We start from the raw sequence: 14664 nt of genomic DNA on the forward strand, positions 1-14664 counted from the left end.
TGGGATCGGATTAAAATTTAATAAATTTAGATCTGATCTAAAAAATAAAATATATCAAATTTTAAAATCAGATTTGAATCTATGAATCTTTCAAAATCGTTCGAGTCGGATCTATGCAGATTAGGTTGGATCAGATCACGATACAATCTGATCCATTTTCAGGCTTAACCCCAGCAAAGTCTGAGCTTTGGAGTTTGCGTGCGCTTGCCACGGAAAACATCTCTATTCCCACCGAAGGTTACCACAACCGATATCCCGTCTACTTTTGTAAACTCCCCTTCCTTCGGCTCTCTCCATTGTCTGATCGAGTCCTCCTCCCGTGGAAGTCGTCTTCTGCCGGCTTCTGTAGTTCGACAAAGAATCTACCTTTCTCCTGCTTTTCTCTTTTGTTCTCCTTTACCCATCTCCCTTTTATTCTCTTCTCTCACCGAGACCTCTTTCCTCTTCCATCGCTCTCATCTCCTTGTGCTCCCCTCGGCCTCACCATGGATGAGGAGTACGATGTGATCGTCCTCGGGACCGGGCTCAAGGAGTGCATTCTCAGCGGTCTTCTCTCCGTTGATGGCCTCAAGGTCTTCTCCTTCCTCTCTTGATCTGTAGTATTCTTTGGATTTGATGAGATCCGTTGCTTTGAATCTTGGGTGCTCTTGTTATCTGTTTGTGGCGCCATTAATGTAATTGGAACTGGTGATGATTCAGTTTGGTCTACATCGATCTCGTTCGATGTCATTAGATTTCTAAAATATCTTCTTTTCTGATTACTCCTTGGTGATTATTGCCTTTTGTTATTGTGATTTTTATGATCGATGGCTGAAATGACCTTCATAGATTGCTTTTGCTGGCTGAAATGTTTTGGTTTTGATCTAGATTTGATGTTTCTTATGCTATTCCACAATCTACATAAAAATCTACAGCAAGTGTTTCTTAAGTTGTGTGCGATGGGCGCGATATCCATTAATACACATGATATACTAGGGAAGTGAATGAGAGGTTGTTGGAGTTCTGCTGGTGGTGTCCATCTCCCCCTTTTCTAATTGGTCCATACTGCTGAAAATGTCATGATCACTTGATTTGGTATGATGCCTAATTCAGGGTTAAAATTGGGTCAGATTCTTGTTACCTGCTGGATTTTGTGATGTTTGTGCATTCAATTATTCCGTACAGTCTTGGTTGAATGTGCTTTAGTGCGTGGATATATAACCTTAGTTTTCTTTGACAACCTTATTTGCTTATGATATGTCCATTGCTCTCAAGTCCTCCATAAGGTTTGTGTGCTCGTATGCATGCCTGAACCCTGGAACGGCTACTGTACTGCCTTCAGAAATATAACATTTTGTGTGTGTGTGTGTGTGTGCTCTTAATCTTGCTATGTTTCTTATATTTTAGAAGAACGAATAATAAGTGGATGAGTTTTATGTGCCAATTTAAGGGAATGTTGCCAGTGTTATTGTACTATTATAGGTTCAACATGTTAGAGATTATCTTCAGATCGAGTAATGTTAGTGGTCACCTGAATAAAAACCCTTAGGTGCATATGCGCATGAGTTTATCATAATTGTGCCATTTATTGGTTTCCAGCATGTTTGAAATCTGATGCTTGAAACTTCTGTTGCACCCCAGGAAAGATTCTCTTGGATTTATCTAGTACGAACTAAATTTCTTTCAGTGTTGTTTGATTTGTATGACTCTTACTGGTTGTCAGAAATTAAATATTATTTCAGCAGATGAAAGGTGAATCGATGACACTGGGTACATGCATTATCCTAGCTATTGTTAAGAGCATATAATTTGACAGAAGATGGCATGCAACTTTACTGATGAAAAATTACGAAAATCAACTAAATTTATATCTGCATTTTGCTATATTGGTTGCTAACAAATTCTTTTTTTACTTGCCATTGTGCATCAGGTCCTGCACATGGACAGGAATGATTACTATGGAGGAGAGTCAACTTCACTTAATCTCATCCAGGAAAGGATCTACAAAAAAGTTCATCTGGGATCATTAAATAGCTGATGCATACTGCATGATATATGATCCTGCCTAAATCAATCACCTTTATTATCTTACATTGTTCTCATCGCATCTGATAAGCAGCTGCTAGACTAAACCAAGCAGTGCAAGTTACTCTCAGTAACTATGATTTGAGACCATATATGTAATATATGCTGAGAATAATTCCTTTTGTGCCTTAAAGATGAATATCGCCATCAGGGTTTTTAGAGACTAAGATATTGATGATCTTGGTGGGTGAAGAGATTGGGGTGAGCAGAGATCTTGGTTAATCTCGGTTTTGATGGAAGGTGAGAAAATTTGGAAAGATCCAAGATTTTCCTGAGATCTCAGCTGGTATATTAGAAACCAAGATATCAAAATCTTGGCTGATAGGATAAATCTGAAATGGCAAAGTATTTTTATGCATTGATTTTGAGATTTATTAGTCAAAACATCTATTTAAGGAAGTAAAAAAGGGGAACTGGAAAATATTGGATTATATATTAATATTGTATCAGCCAATATCTCAGGATTTATTAATGATACAAACTAAGATGTTGGACTAGATGGAAACCTTGACCACGCGCTGTATCAGATAGGATTTTTTTGTTGATGTGTTCATCCTGAGCAACGTCAACTAACTAAGGCGTCCTCTCTTATGCAGCTTTGGAAAAGGTTTAGGGGCAGTGATATGCCCCCAGCAAATTTGGGTCCTAGCAGGGATTACAATGTTGACATGGTTCCAAAGGTCTGTTTATTCTGCACTCTTGCTACTTATAATTTATTATGTTATGAAGTAATAAAAGCTTGAACTTCACCTTATATACATGTAGTCTACTTCAATCATTTGTTTCAATAAAAATGATAAATTGTCAGGATAAAACTAGTAATGTGAGCTGTTTGGAGTGATTGGCAATCAATTGTACTAATGTGCAGCTTGTGTAGTTCCATAAATCTTTTACTTCCTGGTTTATATTGTTCCCTGCCTTCTGTTTCTTTCCTGGATCACATTATTTCTAGGTTAAAAACTAAGCCTGTCTTGTTAGTTTATCAGAAAATTCAATTTCTTGTATTTTTCATAGTATTGTGGCATGAGGTGCAGGGTAAGGTCTTTGGTATTTTAAACTTTTGACCCTGAGGAACTTTCAATTAATATTGTCCATATTCAGTGTTGAAAATCTCCTATTGAATTTGTTGTTCTGAAGGTTTTAAAATTGCAGTGCAGTTCAAGATGGAATATTGTAGTGGTGTGCATACTTTTACAGGATGAACCTTGTGTGTAAATATTGAATGAGTAGAATGTAAGTAAGAGAGTTAATGAGTATTGTAAGAAACTGAAGCTAGTCTGAAAGAACGGACTTTACAGATATATGATGCTAATCTGCTCCAATCGTTTCCAGCTTAGAGTTAACCTGAAACTGGTGGCAAACCAACTAAAATGGTCAAAACTTGTATATCTAGTAGCATGCGAAAAATTCTCATATACGTATTTCAGAACCAAAAGATTTTGAAGAAAAAACTCTGTTAATCAGCAGACATTGAATAATTTGGGGAGCCATTATATATGACTGAAGAGATGTTGCCAAACAGAGAAATAATATCTTATGCTATTATATATTTCTGTTGTAATTAGATGAGAGACTATATGAAGCAAAGTAAGTTTTACATGCTGTGCCGACGATGGAAATATTACAAGGATCCAAACTTATCAATTTTAAGAATAACTGTACATGACGTCAATACTAAACATAAGCAATAAATGATAGGAAAAGAAAAGAAAAAAAGTTATGCTATACTTTTTCATTACTCTTTATGATCTGCAAGAACCTAACCTTTCTAACCTTTAAGCTGACTGCTGTTTCATTGGAACTCACCTGTGTGCATTTTTATTTAAATGATCCATTTTATTTTAACTTAACTGATTAGAAGAGTCCTTTAGAGAGATTTGCATTTATTGATTTTTATTGGAAATGAGCTTAGAAGCAAATTTAGAAATGGTTATATGTAGCAAATACTAGAGGAATCCTTTGAGTGTTATTTCAGGCTTCTATATATCCTTCCTCATAACCTCCATCCATGTTATCTTAAGTCTTTTCCTCCTTTTCCTCTATCCTTCAGCACAAAATGAAGTACCTCTCCTTACTTGATCCTTCTTAGATCTTCATTGTACATATTAATACCATGTGAATTGATTTTCCATCGCTTTGTCAGTAATTTATGCAACTCCTATAGGTCCTTTAGTATATTCATTTTTTATTCATAGATTCGATAAGGCTTACTAGCTAAGGTATGAAGATGTTTTGGATGAATAAATTGAGAGACTGCCATTTTAGACATGGTCTCAATGGGTCTCTGATATAACTTGTGTATTTAGAAGAGAGGAGGAAAAAAAGGAGGGGACAGGGGGAGGGGGTGGGAACTTGGGTGGACGTGCAAAAAGAAATGGAAGTTCGGATCAACAGTGCTTGGATTTATATGCAAACTACATTGAATAATAAACCACAACACAAAAGCAAAAGAGATTGTATAAGGCTTGTTGCTTATGCTGTCTGGCATAGCATGTAGGAACTTTGTCTAGGTGCTGTACTTTTATAAGAGAGATCTTTGTAGGTGAAAGTATATGACCGAACTATATCTTTTTGTAACAAAATGCAGTGCATATTTTTGTTATGTTGGGGATGCTCTTCATGAGTTCAAGTTTCTGCTTATTTATGTTTTCAGTAGTGTTGTCATTTTGCATTGTTCACAAATAGATGTCTTTTCAGAAGAATAGTCTGTAGGCTAACAAACTGCAGTTAATGTGTATACCTTATAATGAAGCAGTCATCTTGATTAAGCACTTGATTTGAAAATGTTCATTTTGTGCAAGCCTATGTTGGTATTTGCAACCATGAGTTATCCAACTATCATCAGGGAATGTCAAGGGGTACAGGCATCCTTGTCTTCTTAAGTGCTTTATCAGTTTGGCAATTGACAGTGCTAGCAATAATGATGTTGATGTACATGTAGTCTATTTTAATTATTTTATTTTTTGATAATATAAATGATTGAGTAATTTTTGTTTGACTAGTTCATGATGGCAAATGGTACTCTGGTTCGTGTTCTTATACATACTGATGTTACAAAATATCTTTCCTTCAAAGCTGTGGATGGGAGCTATGTTTTTAATAAAGGAAAGGTATGCTCGTTCTAGTGCTTTATTAGTCACTTCCTTGGTTAAGCAACTTTGTCCTTTTGGTAATTTGTTACCATTGCTTGGTGTTTGATGATGCTTATGTTTAATACCTGCTGCTTTTTTCTCATTGGCATAGATTCACAAAGTTCCTGCAACTGATATGGAAGCACTCAGATCTCCATTGATGGGTTTGTTTGAGAAGCGCCGAGCTCGGAAATTCTTCATTTATGTCCAGGATTATGATGAAAATGATCCAAAAACACATGGGGGACTGGATCTTACAAGAGTGACAACTAGAGAACTTATCTCGTGGGTACCTAATTATTGTTGCCTGTCAATTCCACACTGTGGAGCTCTTCTTTTTACAAGATAATGTTTGTCTGTGATATATTCTGTAGAATTCCTTATTTGTTGTACGTCTTGCTTTTCGATGTTTTATTTTTTTAACAAAATTGTCTTAGCTGAAAGAAAAACTTTACCATGGTATTTAACATGTGTAAAATAAAGGCTCAGTTTAATAAGTCAATCCATATTCGTTGAAGTCATTTATAAGCAATAAATTATATTATTTTTTAATAAAAAAGACAAAAAAAAGTTCTAGAACTTAGTTTTGAAGGTTTTTATAAAAGAATAAGAAAAAACTAGAAGACTGCTAAGTTTTGATATTTGTCCTGAATATATATTGAAATTAATCTACAAAGACTAAGTATACTGATTGAAGGAAGGTGTGGAAAGTAATAGGCATTAAAAAATAATATTTAGATGAGAGTAAAGAAGCCTAAGGATATGTTAAAAAGGATCAACTAGCAAGTTAGAAAACTAAAGAAGGAATTGAAGTAGTCTTGAGGGAGACAGAGTGGATAAATAATGGTTATGCATCAGCTATGAAAACTGTACTTAGCACTAAAAGGTTTTACTTTATAAAACAGCACCATGAAAGTAGAGAAGAAATTCTTGTTTTTAATTTGATATACATGTCTGGATATAGAGAGATGGCCAGCCTATTGCATGTTGGCTTGACTAGTTGGTTACAACAAAAAAGGGTTTTCCTAAAGGTTTAAATATTAATACTGCTATGAAGAAGAATACCTTCGATCAGTCACTTTAGGTGGTGAACACTGTGTTTCTTTTCCTAATAAAAGTTTCCCTTCGAGGACTATCAAACAGATAAAAATGGACAGGGAAATAATTATTGAATTCTGATGTACCTATCTTGGCATGGTCAGTCACGAATCTTCTCTCAAGTGTCCTTTCTAGTTTGAACTCATTACAGTCAACCATATAAAAAAGTTATGATGGTTACTGGTTACCATAGTTCCTCTCTAGAATCTCTTCTCTTTTGAATTTTTTGAAGAAGAAAAAAAAAATGCAAGAAGATATTCAGCCAGCTAACAAGTGAATTAGGATACTTGGAGCCCTAGAAAGAGGTGCCTCTCCTGTCTGGTGCATTTTGAAAAAAAAAAAAAAATGAAAGCAAATTCTAAGACCTTTCAGCTCTTTTATCAATATGGGACTAGGATCCTCCAATGAGGGCTAAATTGTGAAATAAGGAGACCGCTTCCTTCTCCACCCCAGTCTTCTTTCATTTCCTTTTGCTCCTCTCTCCTCTCCTAGATCATAGTTCTTCTGCCTTTTTCACTTGGGAAATAGTCTCCCTAATAATCTGAGAATACCTCTAATGGGTAATTATTTTGTAATGTCACAACTTTTGAACAAAACAATCATGACACAGCCCATGCCTTTCCCAGCACAACAATTTGTTACTCAGCTGATATCATATCTTGTCACCAAAAGTTTCTTTAAATCCTGCATAATAGAGCTATTCAGCGCACCCCCATGCATACACAATTTTTCCGCACTTGTTTGATCTTCATAAGTTATCATAATATCATATATTTTATTAAGAATACAGCACCTCCATCCACCAAGCGGTTTTCTGCCCTTGTTTGAACTCCATAAGATATGAGGACATCATATGTTTTGTTAAGAATATAACATCTCCACCCACCTTACATTCTTGACTCTTTTTGTTCAATGCTCTTAATCTGAAAAACAAGGTTCTGTCCTTTGCAATTTAATTCTTGTTTGTGATCCACATCATGATTGCCTTTGGGTGTACCTCTGATGGATCTTGCTGTGTCATTATCATGGGATTCCTGTGTTTAATTTATCTGTTTCGTGTTCATTGGTGAACTTTTTTCTGGAAGAAACATGTGGTCAGGATGTTTTGATACCAAATATGATCTAGTAGCATATCTGATGCCTTGCTCTTGCAATTCATTCTGTTTTCCCTTTTCCTTCCTTTCTTTCTTTTTTTGGTCAGCAAATATGGGCTGGATGACAATACAGTGGACTTCATTGGTCATGCATTGGCTCTTCATAGAGATGATCGCTATCTAGATGAACCTGCCCTTGATACTGTAAAAAGGATGAAGGTAAGGCTTGTTGCTAAGTGCATACACTTTTTTTGATTGGTCAAAAATTTGAATTTTGTGTTTTCTGATTCATGAAGATGATGTTATCTTTATTTTGCGCACACTTCCCAGTTTGTTAATGGATATAAGGCTTACCCAGTATAATTGACCTGCTAAGCACTTAATTGTCTAGAAAGAGCTTCAAGAGGGACAAGAAATTGAACTGATGAAATCATATCTCCCAACTCTTAGTCCATTGCAATCAAGCATCATCCATGTTACCTGATTACAGTCTTTACAGAAAACTATTTTAGTTGCAGATACCATCTTTATTTTGTGGTATATAGGTGAAAATTATAAAACTTAGTCTTCTTAGTAGGAAAATAAGTTGTTTAACTTTTGGACTTTTCAAGACACAAAAGTAGCAAAGGGAGTGAATCCGTTTGTTGCATATCATAGCTAATGACCTGGCATTGTTATTAAGAATGCTGTAACTTTCACTTTTTCTTTTAATATTTGTTAACAAGGTTTTTTATGAGAGTGGAGAACTGGGATGAAATGTAACTGCTAGTGTATGATGCATGAAACACAAACATTTTTGTTGTGCTTCCTTCATATAAATCTTCATTCTTTACATGAGAATCTGCATGGATCATCTATGCAATTACCCTTTAGTGCAGTCCCTCTCATAGTTGGACTGCTTTCTAAGGATATATTTTGGCTTTATGCCCTAATCTGAATAGTTCTTAACTCCATTAGTTGCTTCTCAAGTTTCAGGCTTTGAATCATGAAATCTCTTACCGTGTTATCTTCTCTTGTCCTGCTTATTCCTTGGATGTACGTTGGTGCTTTCTGTTTTCCGTTAAAGGGGGGGAAAAACACTGGAGACCCTTGTCTTCAAACCAGTTGATTTAGCAAAAGTATGCACCACATTGGACTCAACTAAGCTGCCAAATACCTGCTTTCAGTTCATCACGACCCTTTGTTCATGTTCATATGCTCTTTTGTAGGAATCAAGCTTCTTGTGTCTAATCAGAGAATAACTTTTAATTCTCTGAAAAACTGGATTGATTCTCTTGCCAAAGCCACTATTTCTGGGATAAAATTGTTGCTAATATTGTTGGCTTGTATTTGTGATAGCTTTATGCAGAATCTCTAGCTCGTTTTCAAGGAGGATCACCATATATCTATCCTCTATATGGATTAGGAGAGCTGCCACAGGTTGGTCATTTCCATTTTGAAACTGCATTATAATTTTTATAATATCTCATCTACTTAATTTGAGGTGTTTGCTGCACTTACAGGCTTTTGCGCGCCTTAGTGCTGTTTATGGTGGAACATACATGTTAAATAAACCCAAATGCAAGGTGCTTTACTACTAGCATACATGCTTATCATGGTTTATTTTAATCACTCAAGAGAGTATAGATGCAGTTTTAAATGATCATGCAAATATTTTGGAATGATACTGAATTGTCTTGTTTAATGAAGATTTTTCATGATAGATTGCATTAAATTCACTCTTGCCAGGTTGAATTTGATGTTGAAGGAAAAGTTTGTGGTGTGACATCAGAAGGGGAAACTGCTAAGTGCAAGAAGGTCGTATGTGACCCTTCCTACTTACCCAATAAGGTAAACGTCCATATTTTCTCATAAACTCTATCTGATGGTATCTTAGAATGTATATTGTCTGTGATTTATTGAGGATGTTGATATATTTTCATTATTCTGGACAATATATGCCACTATATTCGTTGATCAGCGGCATATGCATTTCAGAATATCGCATTGTACCAGAACTAATGATAGATTAAGTAGAGTTTTGAAGATAAATGACCACTCACTAAAACTAAAAGACTTTCCCTTGTTGGCCACAGGTTAGGAAGGTTGGAAGGGTTGCAAGGGCGATAGCTATTATGAGCCATCCCATCCCAAATACCGATGACTCTCATTCAGTGCAGGTTATTCTGCCACAGAAGCAACTGGGACGCAAGTCAGACATGTCAGTCTTCTTCCTTGAAGCACCAAACAGTTTCATGTCTTATTTATTGAATTCTTCATGATATTTGTTGACTCTTTCTGCAACACCTATCTTGGTCTATGATTTGCATTTCATATGGTTTTATAGGTATCTCTTCTGTTGTTCTTATTCACACAATGTTGCCCCAAAAGGGAAGTTCATTGCATTTGTCTCGTCGGAAGCTGAGACTGATCGTCCAGAGATAGAACTAAAGCCAGGGATTGATCTTCTTGGGCCAGTAGATGAGCTATTTTTTGATACTTACGACAGATTCGAACCTGTCAATGAACCATCTCTGGATAATTGCTTCATCTCAACTGTATGTCTTGATGTTGCATAATTAGATATTCTAGCTTCAAGGGGGAGAAATCCACTGACAAGTGCACTATTTGCAGAGTTATGATGCTACGACACATTTTGAGTCAACTGTCATGGACGTGCTTCATATGTATCGCATGATCACCGGAAAGGTAATAAATTGGCCTCATGCTTATGCCCTATTTTCGCTGCAATTCTTTTCCTTGCAGAATAATGCTCCGAAGCCAAGCCAAGATTTGCCAGATACATATAAAACTTGTCACGCTATTGACTCCTTAGATTTTATTCTCTGAGCAACAGTCTTCACACTTCTGAAAACATGCACACAAATTTCCCTATAATGCTTCTTTTCCTTGCATACCAATGCTTTGAAGCCAAACCAAGCATGACTACATACATATAAATACTTAGTGCACCATTGGCTCCTGATGTCTCATTGTCTAAGCAACTGTCTGTACAATTGTTATGAGTCCAGTATGCCAAAAGAACCGCCTAATAAGATGCATGATCTAGAACATTGCCCAGTTATTGGTTGGACATATGAATCTATATACGTATTAAGATAGAACTATAATTAAATTTCTGTAAACAACCACAACCAAAACCAGTATGCAATATTTATATTTTACAGGGTAGGATCTAAGTGCCTTCCTGCAATTTGGGGTATCTGTGTAGCCTTCTTTGCTTGTTCATCCCTATGGACTAGAACTTGTATCAAAGCACATATTCTTTGAACCCGATGTTGATAGATCTTCCCTTCTTTTCTACTAACCATCCAAAGCGTAACCCCTGTCCTCCCCTGGTTGTTTCATATCACACCATCTCAGGATGATATCCATTACTTTATTATTATCATCTTATGAGTATTTTCTTGCTTTTGCCTCACATCTACAAGAATTTTAGTTTCTAATAGGTTCTGCTTTGTTTTAGAAAGTTCTTTAGTAACCTTCAGACACTTGTAACATTCTCTTTGTTCCACTTCATACTATAGTCTAATATCTATTCTTCATGAGTATGTAATTAACACAAGTTTGAATGAGTTCTAACATCCTCTTATTACTACAGAATGTGGATCTCAGCGTGGATCTGAGTGTTGCTAGTGCTGCAGAAGAATGATAACATAGCAGGAGTGACAAGATTCTGTCATCCCTGTAACATGGTCAGCTGATCTCTATGATATAGCATTGTGCAGAACAAAGTGTTCTCAAATTATGATGTATCTGATGCTTCTTGAATATCTTCTACCACAGGTCATTTACTTGTTAACATAACAATCTTTTTATATGTTTGATGTTACGAAGTTATGTCTGCTGTACATCAAAATTCACTAGCTTCAAGTTTGCATCCTTATTGTGAAGGGTATTGTGGAGATGTGGAGTATCATGCCTGTGAAATTGTGGTTTGTTCGTGACACAGTCACATTATTGCCCTCTTTCTTGGTTCGCAGTTGCTATTATATTTGTTAATTTAACATGATATCCCTTGCCTTTCTTGTTCTTTTTTTTTTTGATAAAGAGCAGCACTCTTGATTCATTGAAGGAAAGATGCCAATACAAGTACATAGAATCTGTTCCACATACGTGGAAACAGTACTAGTCTGAAACAATATATAAATTACATCCATAATAAAGAGTATCCACAATTAAGCCCAAAAAAAAAAAGATAGAATTAATCCCAGTATGAAGCCCCCAGCCTTCCTGAAAACATACACTATTCTGCTTAGACCAACATGTATAGGACTAGTGAAACAATTCAGTGCAAATTTATTCTGGAAACCATGCTGTACTGTATCACCACCAACCAGAGAAACCAGAATAAAAGGCCAATGTCTGCTTTGTGATCCCGACCACCAGATTACTTGCCATATTAATAAACCAACAGACAGAATGCAGAGTGTCCAATATAGTTCATAACCACTAGAACCTAAGTAGCGATGCTTCTCAGTTGTCAGAACTAACACAGATGAATTAAACCCCCTAAGCACCAAACCATAGAACAGTAAGAAGTAGATGATCCTGAAAGCAAAAATATAAACAACAATCTGTTTAAGTGACCAAATGTTCCCTTGCCTATGGCAGACCCACTACGGCTGTTGGTAGCATTCGGTGGCCAGCGGGATTAATGAATTTTAATTGGATATAGATGCTGCCCAAACTGCCTCAGCCATGTGCATTCCAAGCCTGCTAAGTGTACATCTAGAGGTTGCATCGTGTGGCATTTGCGGTCTACCTTGTTGGCCTCTTGTACGTTAGCAAGCTCAATGAATATAGTGGCAAAGATTTCGATACTAGCTTACAATGTCATATACTTTCCAAGGGTCCTCTTATGGATTCAGCGTATAGGCCAAGTTGGTCGGGTTGATGGGTTCAGATTTAGGGAGCATGTTAGGCTGTTCATGTGTAATGTTAAAAAACAAACACCATCAAGCAATTATTTGCGAGACTTGGTGGATTTCTTAACACCATAAGCAAGATGCAAGCAAGATGACTGAATGGCAATTACTGAATTGGATACGGAACATGAACCTGACCGGCAGTGCAAGTGACCTGTTAAACAGCTCAGGCCAATGTACCTGCTTTTGAAATAACATTGTAGAGTTCACATCTTATCCATAATAGGCCAACAAACAAAAGGTATAGTTTAAGTTAACCATTGATTTCCCAAATAATTGATACTACTTAGCTTTAGAATTTGATCACTGGGCAGGATCATGGTCACATAATCAAATAGTAGCACAAATCATCCTGCAAAGCAAACTTTTGGAAATGTTAAAGAGTGGGTGGAGATCATAGCTTCTTTTATGATCTATATATGCTTTTTTTTTAAATCTTTGGTAATTATATACTCTTGTTTTTACCCTGGTCACAACTGATCCTTTAAAGATCTGGCAAGGGACAACGGCCTGGAAATCTGAAAATATGTGGCATATTTGCTATCGTAGTAGACCGGAACAGATGTATTTTCCGAGGAGAGAAATTATCTTTCCTAAGTTGGGGACAATAAAAGTTTCCTGTCCAAGATTGGACCAAAGTTGCTACACATTTGGTAACAGTGATTTTATTTTTTTAATTTTAAGTAGCAGAGAAGCTATCTCTTTTCCTTGTCCCTTTTGGTTTGTAGTGGATTACTGCTTTTTTAGATGACTTGTAACTTCTCTCTCCCCAAAAAGAAATATAAAGAGATTAACATAACGGTTTGAGTAACTAACGTAGGAAAAAAAAATATAAAGAATATATAATATCTTATATATTTCTGTATTTATTCGCATGAACATGCAAGCGCCAAAGAGATAAAACTGTAAAACATTTACGATGAAACCCTTTTTTGTTTTTCTCAACTGTTTGTTAAATATTTTAAAGTATTGGCAGCAAAGATTTATTGCTACCAAAAGATCTTTAAAGAATTATCTTCAGTATCAATCTCTATGTGATATTTGACTAAATTGTGCAGAAGTGAAGACAAAAGCACAAAAAATGACAGCAAACAGGCTCTTAGACTTCTTGGATTTGACCTTCTGGCCTGGCTTAAATGGGAGAAGTTTTATGTTATGCATGTTGGGTTTGCAACAGATCTTCTCTCTGATAATTTTCAAGAATGCAACAGTGTAACATCAGCATTGATAGAAGCCATGACAATGAAGTTCAACAGTATGGCCATGCAATGATCCATCATTTTACTTGTCCTGTACTAGAGCAATACATAACCAGCTTGGAGAAGAGGACAATGAAGCAAAGGTTATAATTTTTTTTTCTTTTTTCTAGTCATATCTGTTTCCTAATCTCCTGGATTGGTAATCCGTGCAATTTGAACGAGAGACCAGCTCCCTGTAATCCTTTGAGCAGCAAACCACCCTTCCAAGTCATACTTCTTGACTGCTGCATTGTTCGAAGCTCCAGAAACAACAGCTACAACTCGACAGGAAATTTCAACTGCAATATGAAAATGGAAGAAGAAACTCAATATGGAACACCAGGTTGAACAAATAAAATAAATGATTAAGGTTTCACTGGAGCATACCTTCTTTTGGAACTCTGATTTTTTTTTAATCACTTCATCTTGCATGTCCCAAGAATCGGTGCCATTTGGGCCAAGTGATACAGAACTGCTCTACTTTTTCAAATTGAGGGGTCATGATATTGCCAATGTGCCTCGACAATGCGAACAAGTCCAATGCACAGCACATCCAAGTATGCACAGAATATATTGGAATAACACGCAATAACATCCACTGTTATATTGGCAACTCTGAAAGATGGGTATATTCATTTTAATGATGAGCACACAATGGTTGTTGTTCAGTAGCAATCAGATACTTGTCATCTCCCCCGCCTGTTACCTATTAAAGATCAAATAAATCATAGTCATGAAAACCATGAGGTTGGAATCAATTAACATATTGTTCTTTACAAATATATAGACCACCACTAAGTATGAGAAAAGTATGTGCTTCGGCTGTCAATATAGTGAAAAAAAATGTTGGTGTTTCATAACCCAGACTCCACATGCCTTCAAACCCCTGCTTTAAATTTGCTTTACAGACTGAGACGCCCTTTCCTGTCAATTCATCATCTAGAATCACAGTGATCCATACTTCCCTTTATATATTTTCTACCCTTCATGTGAGTAGAAACATTTAATTATTGATGGAATCTTACATTAAATTAGTCATAATGGTATGCGCCATGTAAAATTTTGGTAAAATCACTTAAATAAGGCCACTCATGTAAATGCACTCCTTGAG

At 36.2% G+C, this 14664-nt stretch overlaps 1 protein-coding gene across 1 annotated transcript; it reads left to right on the forward strand.

Annotated features, from left to right (window-relative positions):
- The first annotated feature begins 275 nt into the window (after positions 1 to 275).
- LOC105034185 (guanosine nucleotide diphosphate dissociation inhibitor 2) lies at positions 276 to 11292 on the forward strand. The gene is made up of 13 exons (XM_073261667.1): positions 276 to 572; positions 1910 to 1969; positions 2658 to 2744; positions 5067 to 5174; positions 5308 to 5480; positions 7495 to 7606; positions 8726 to 8806; positions 8890 to 8952; positions 9116 to 9217; positions 9463 to 9587; positions 9714 to 9924; positions 10001 to 10075; positions 10989 to 11292. Exons 1-13 carry the CDS (start codon positions 486 to 488, stop codon positions 11037 to 11039), a joined length of 1335 nt encoding a protein of 444 aa, XP_073117768.1. The 5' UTR covers positions 276 to 485; the 3' UTR covers positions 11040 to 11292.
- Positions 11293 to 14664: the final 3372 nt, after the last annotated feature.

The sequence above is a fragment of the Elaeis guineensis genome, chromosome 8 (genome assembly GCF_000442705.2).
Source record: "Elaeis guineensis isolate ETL-2024a chromosome 8, EG11, whole genome shotgun sequence".
In the NCBI taxonomy this organism is placed as follows: Eukaryota; Viridiplantae; Streptophyta; class Magnoliopsida; order Arecales; family Arecaceae; genus Elaeis; species Elaeis guineensis.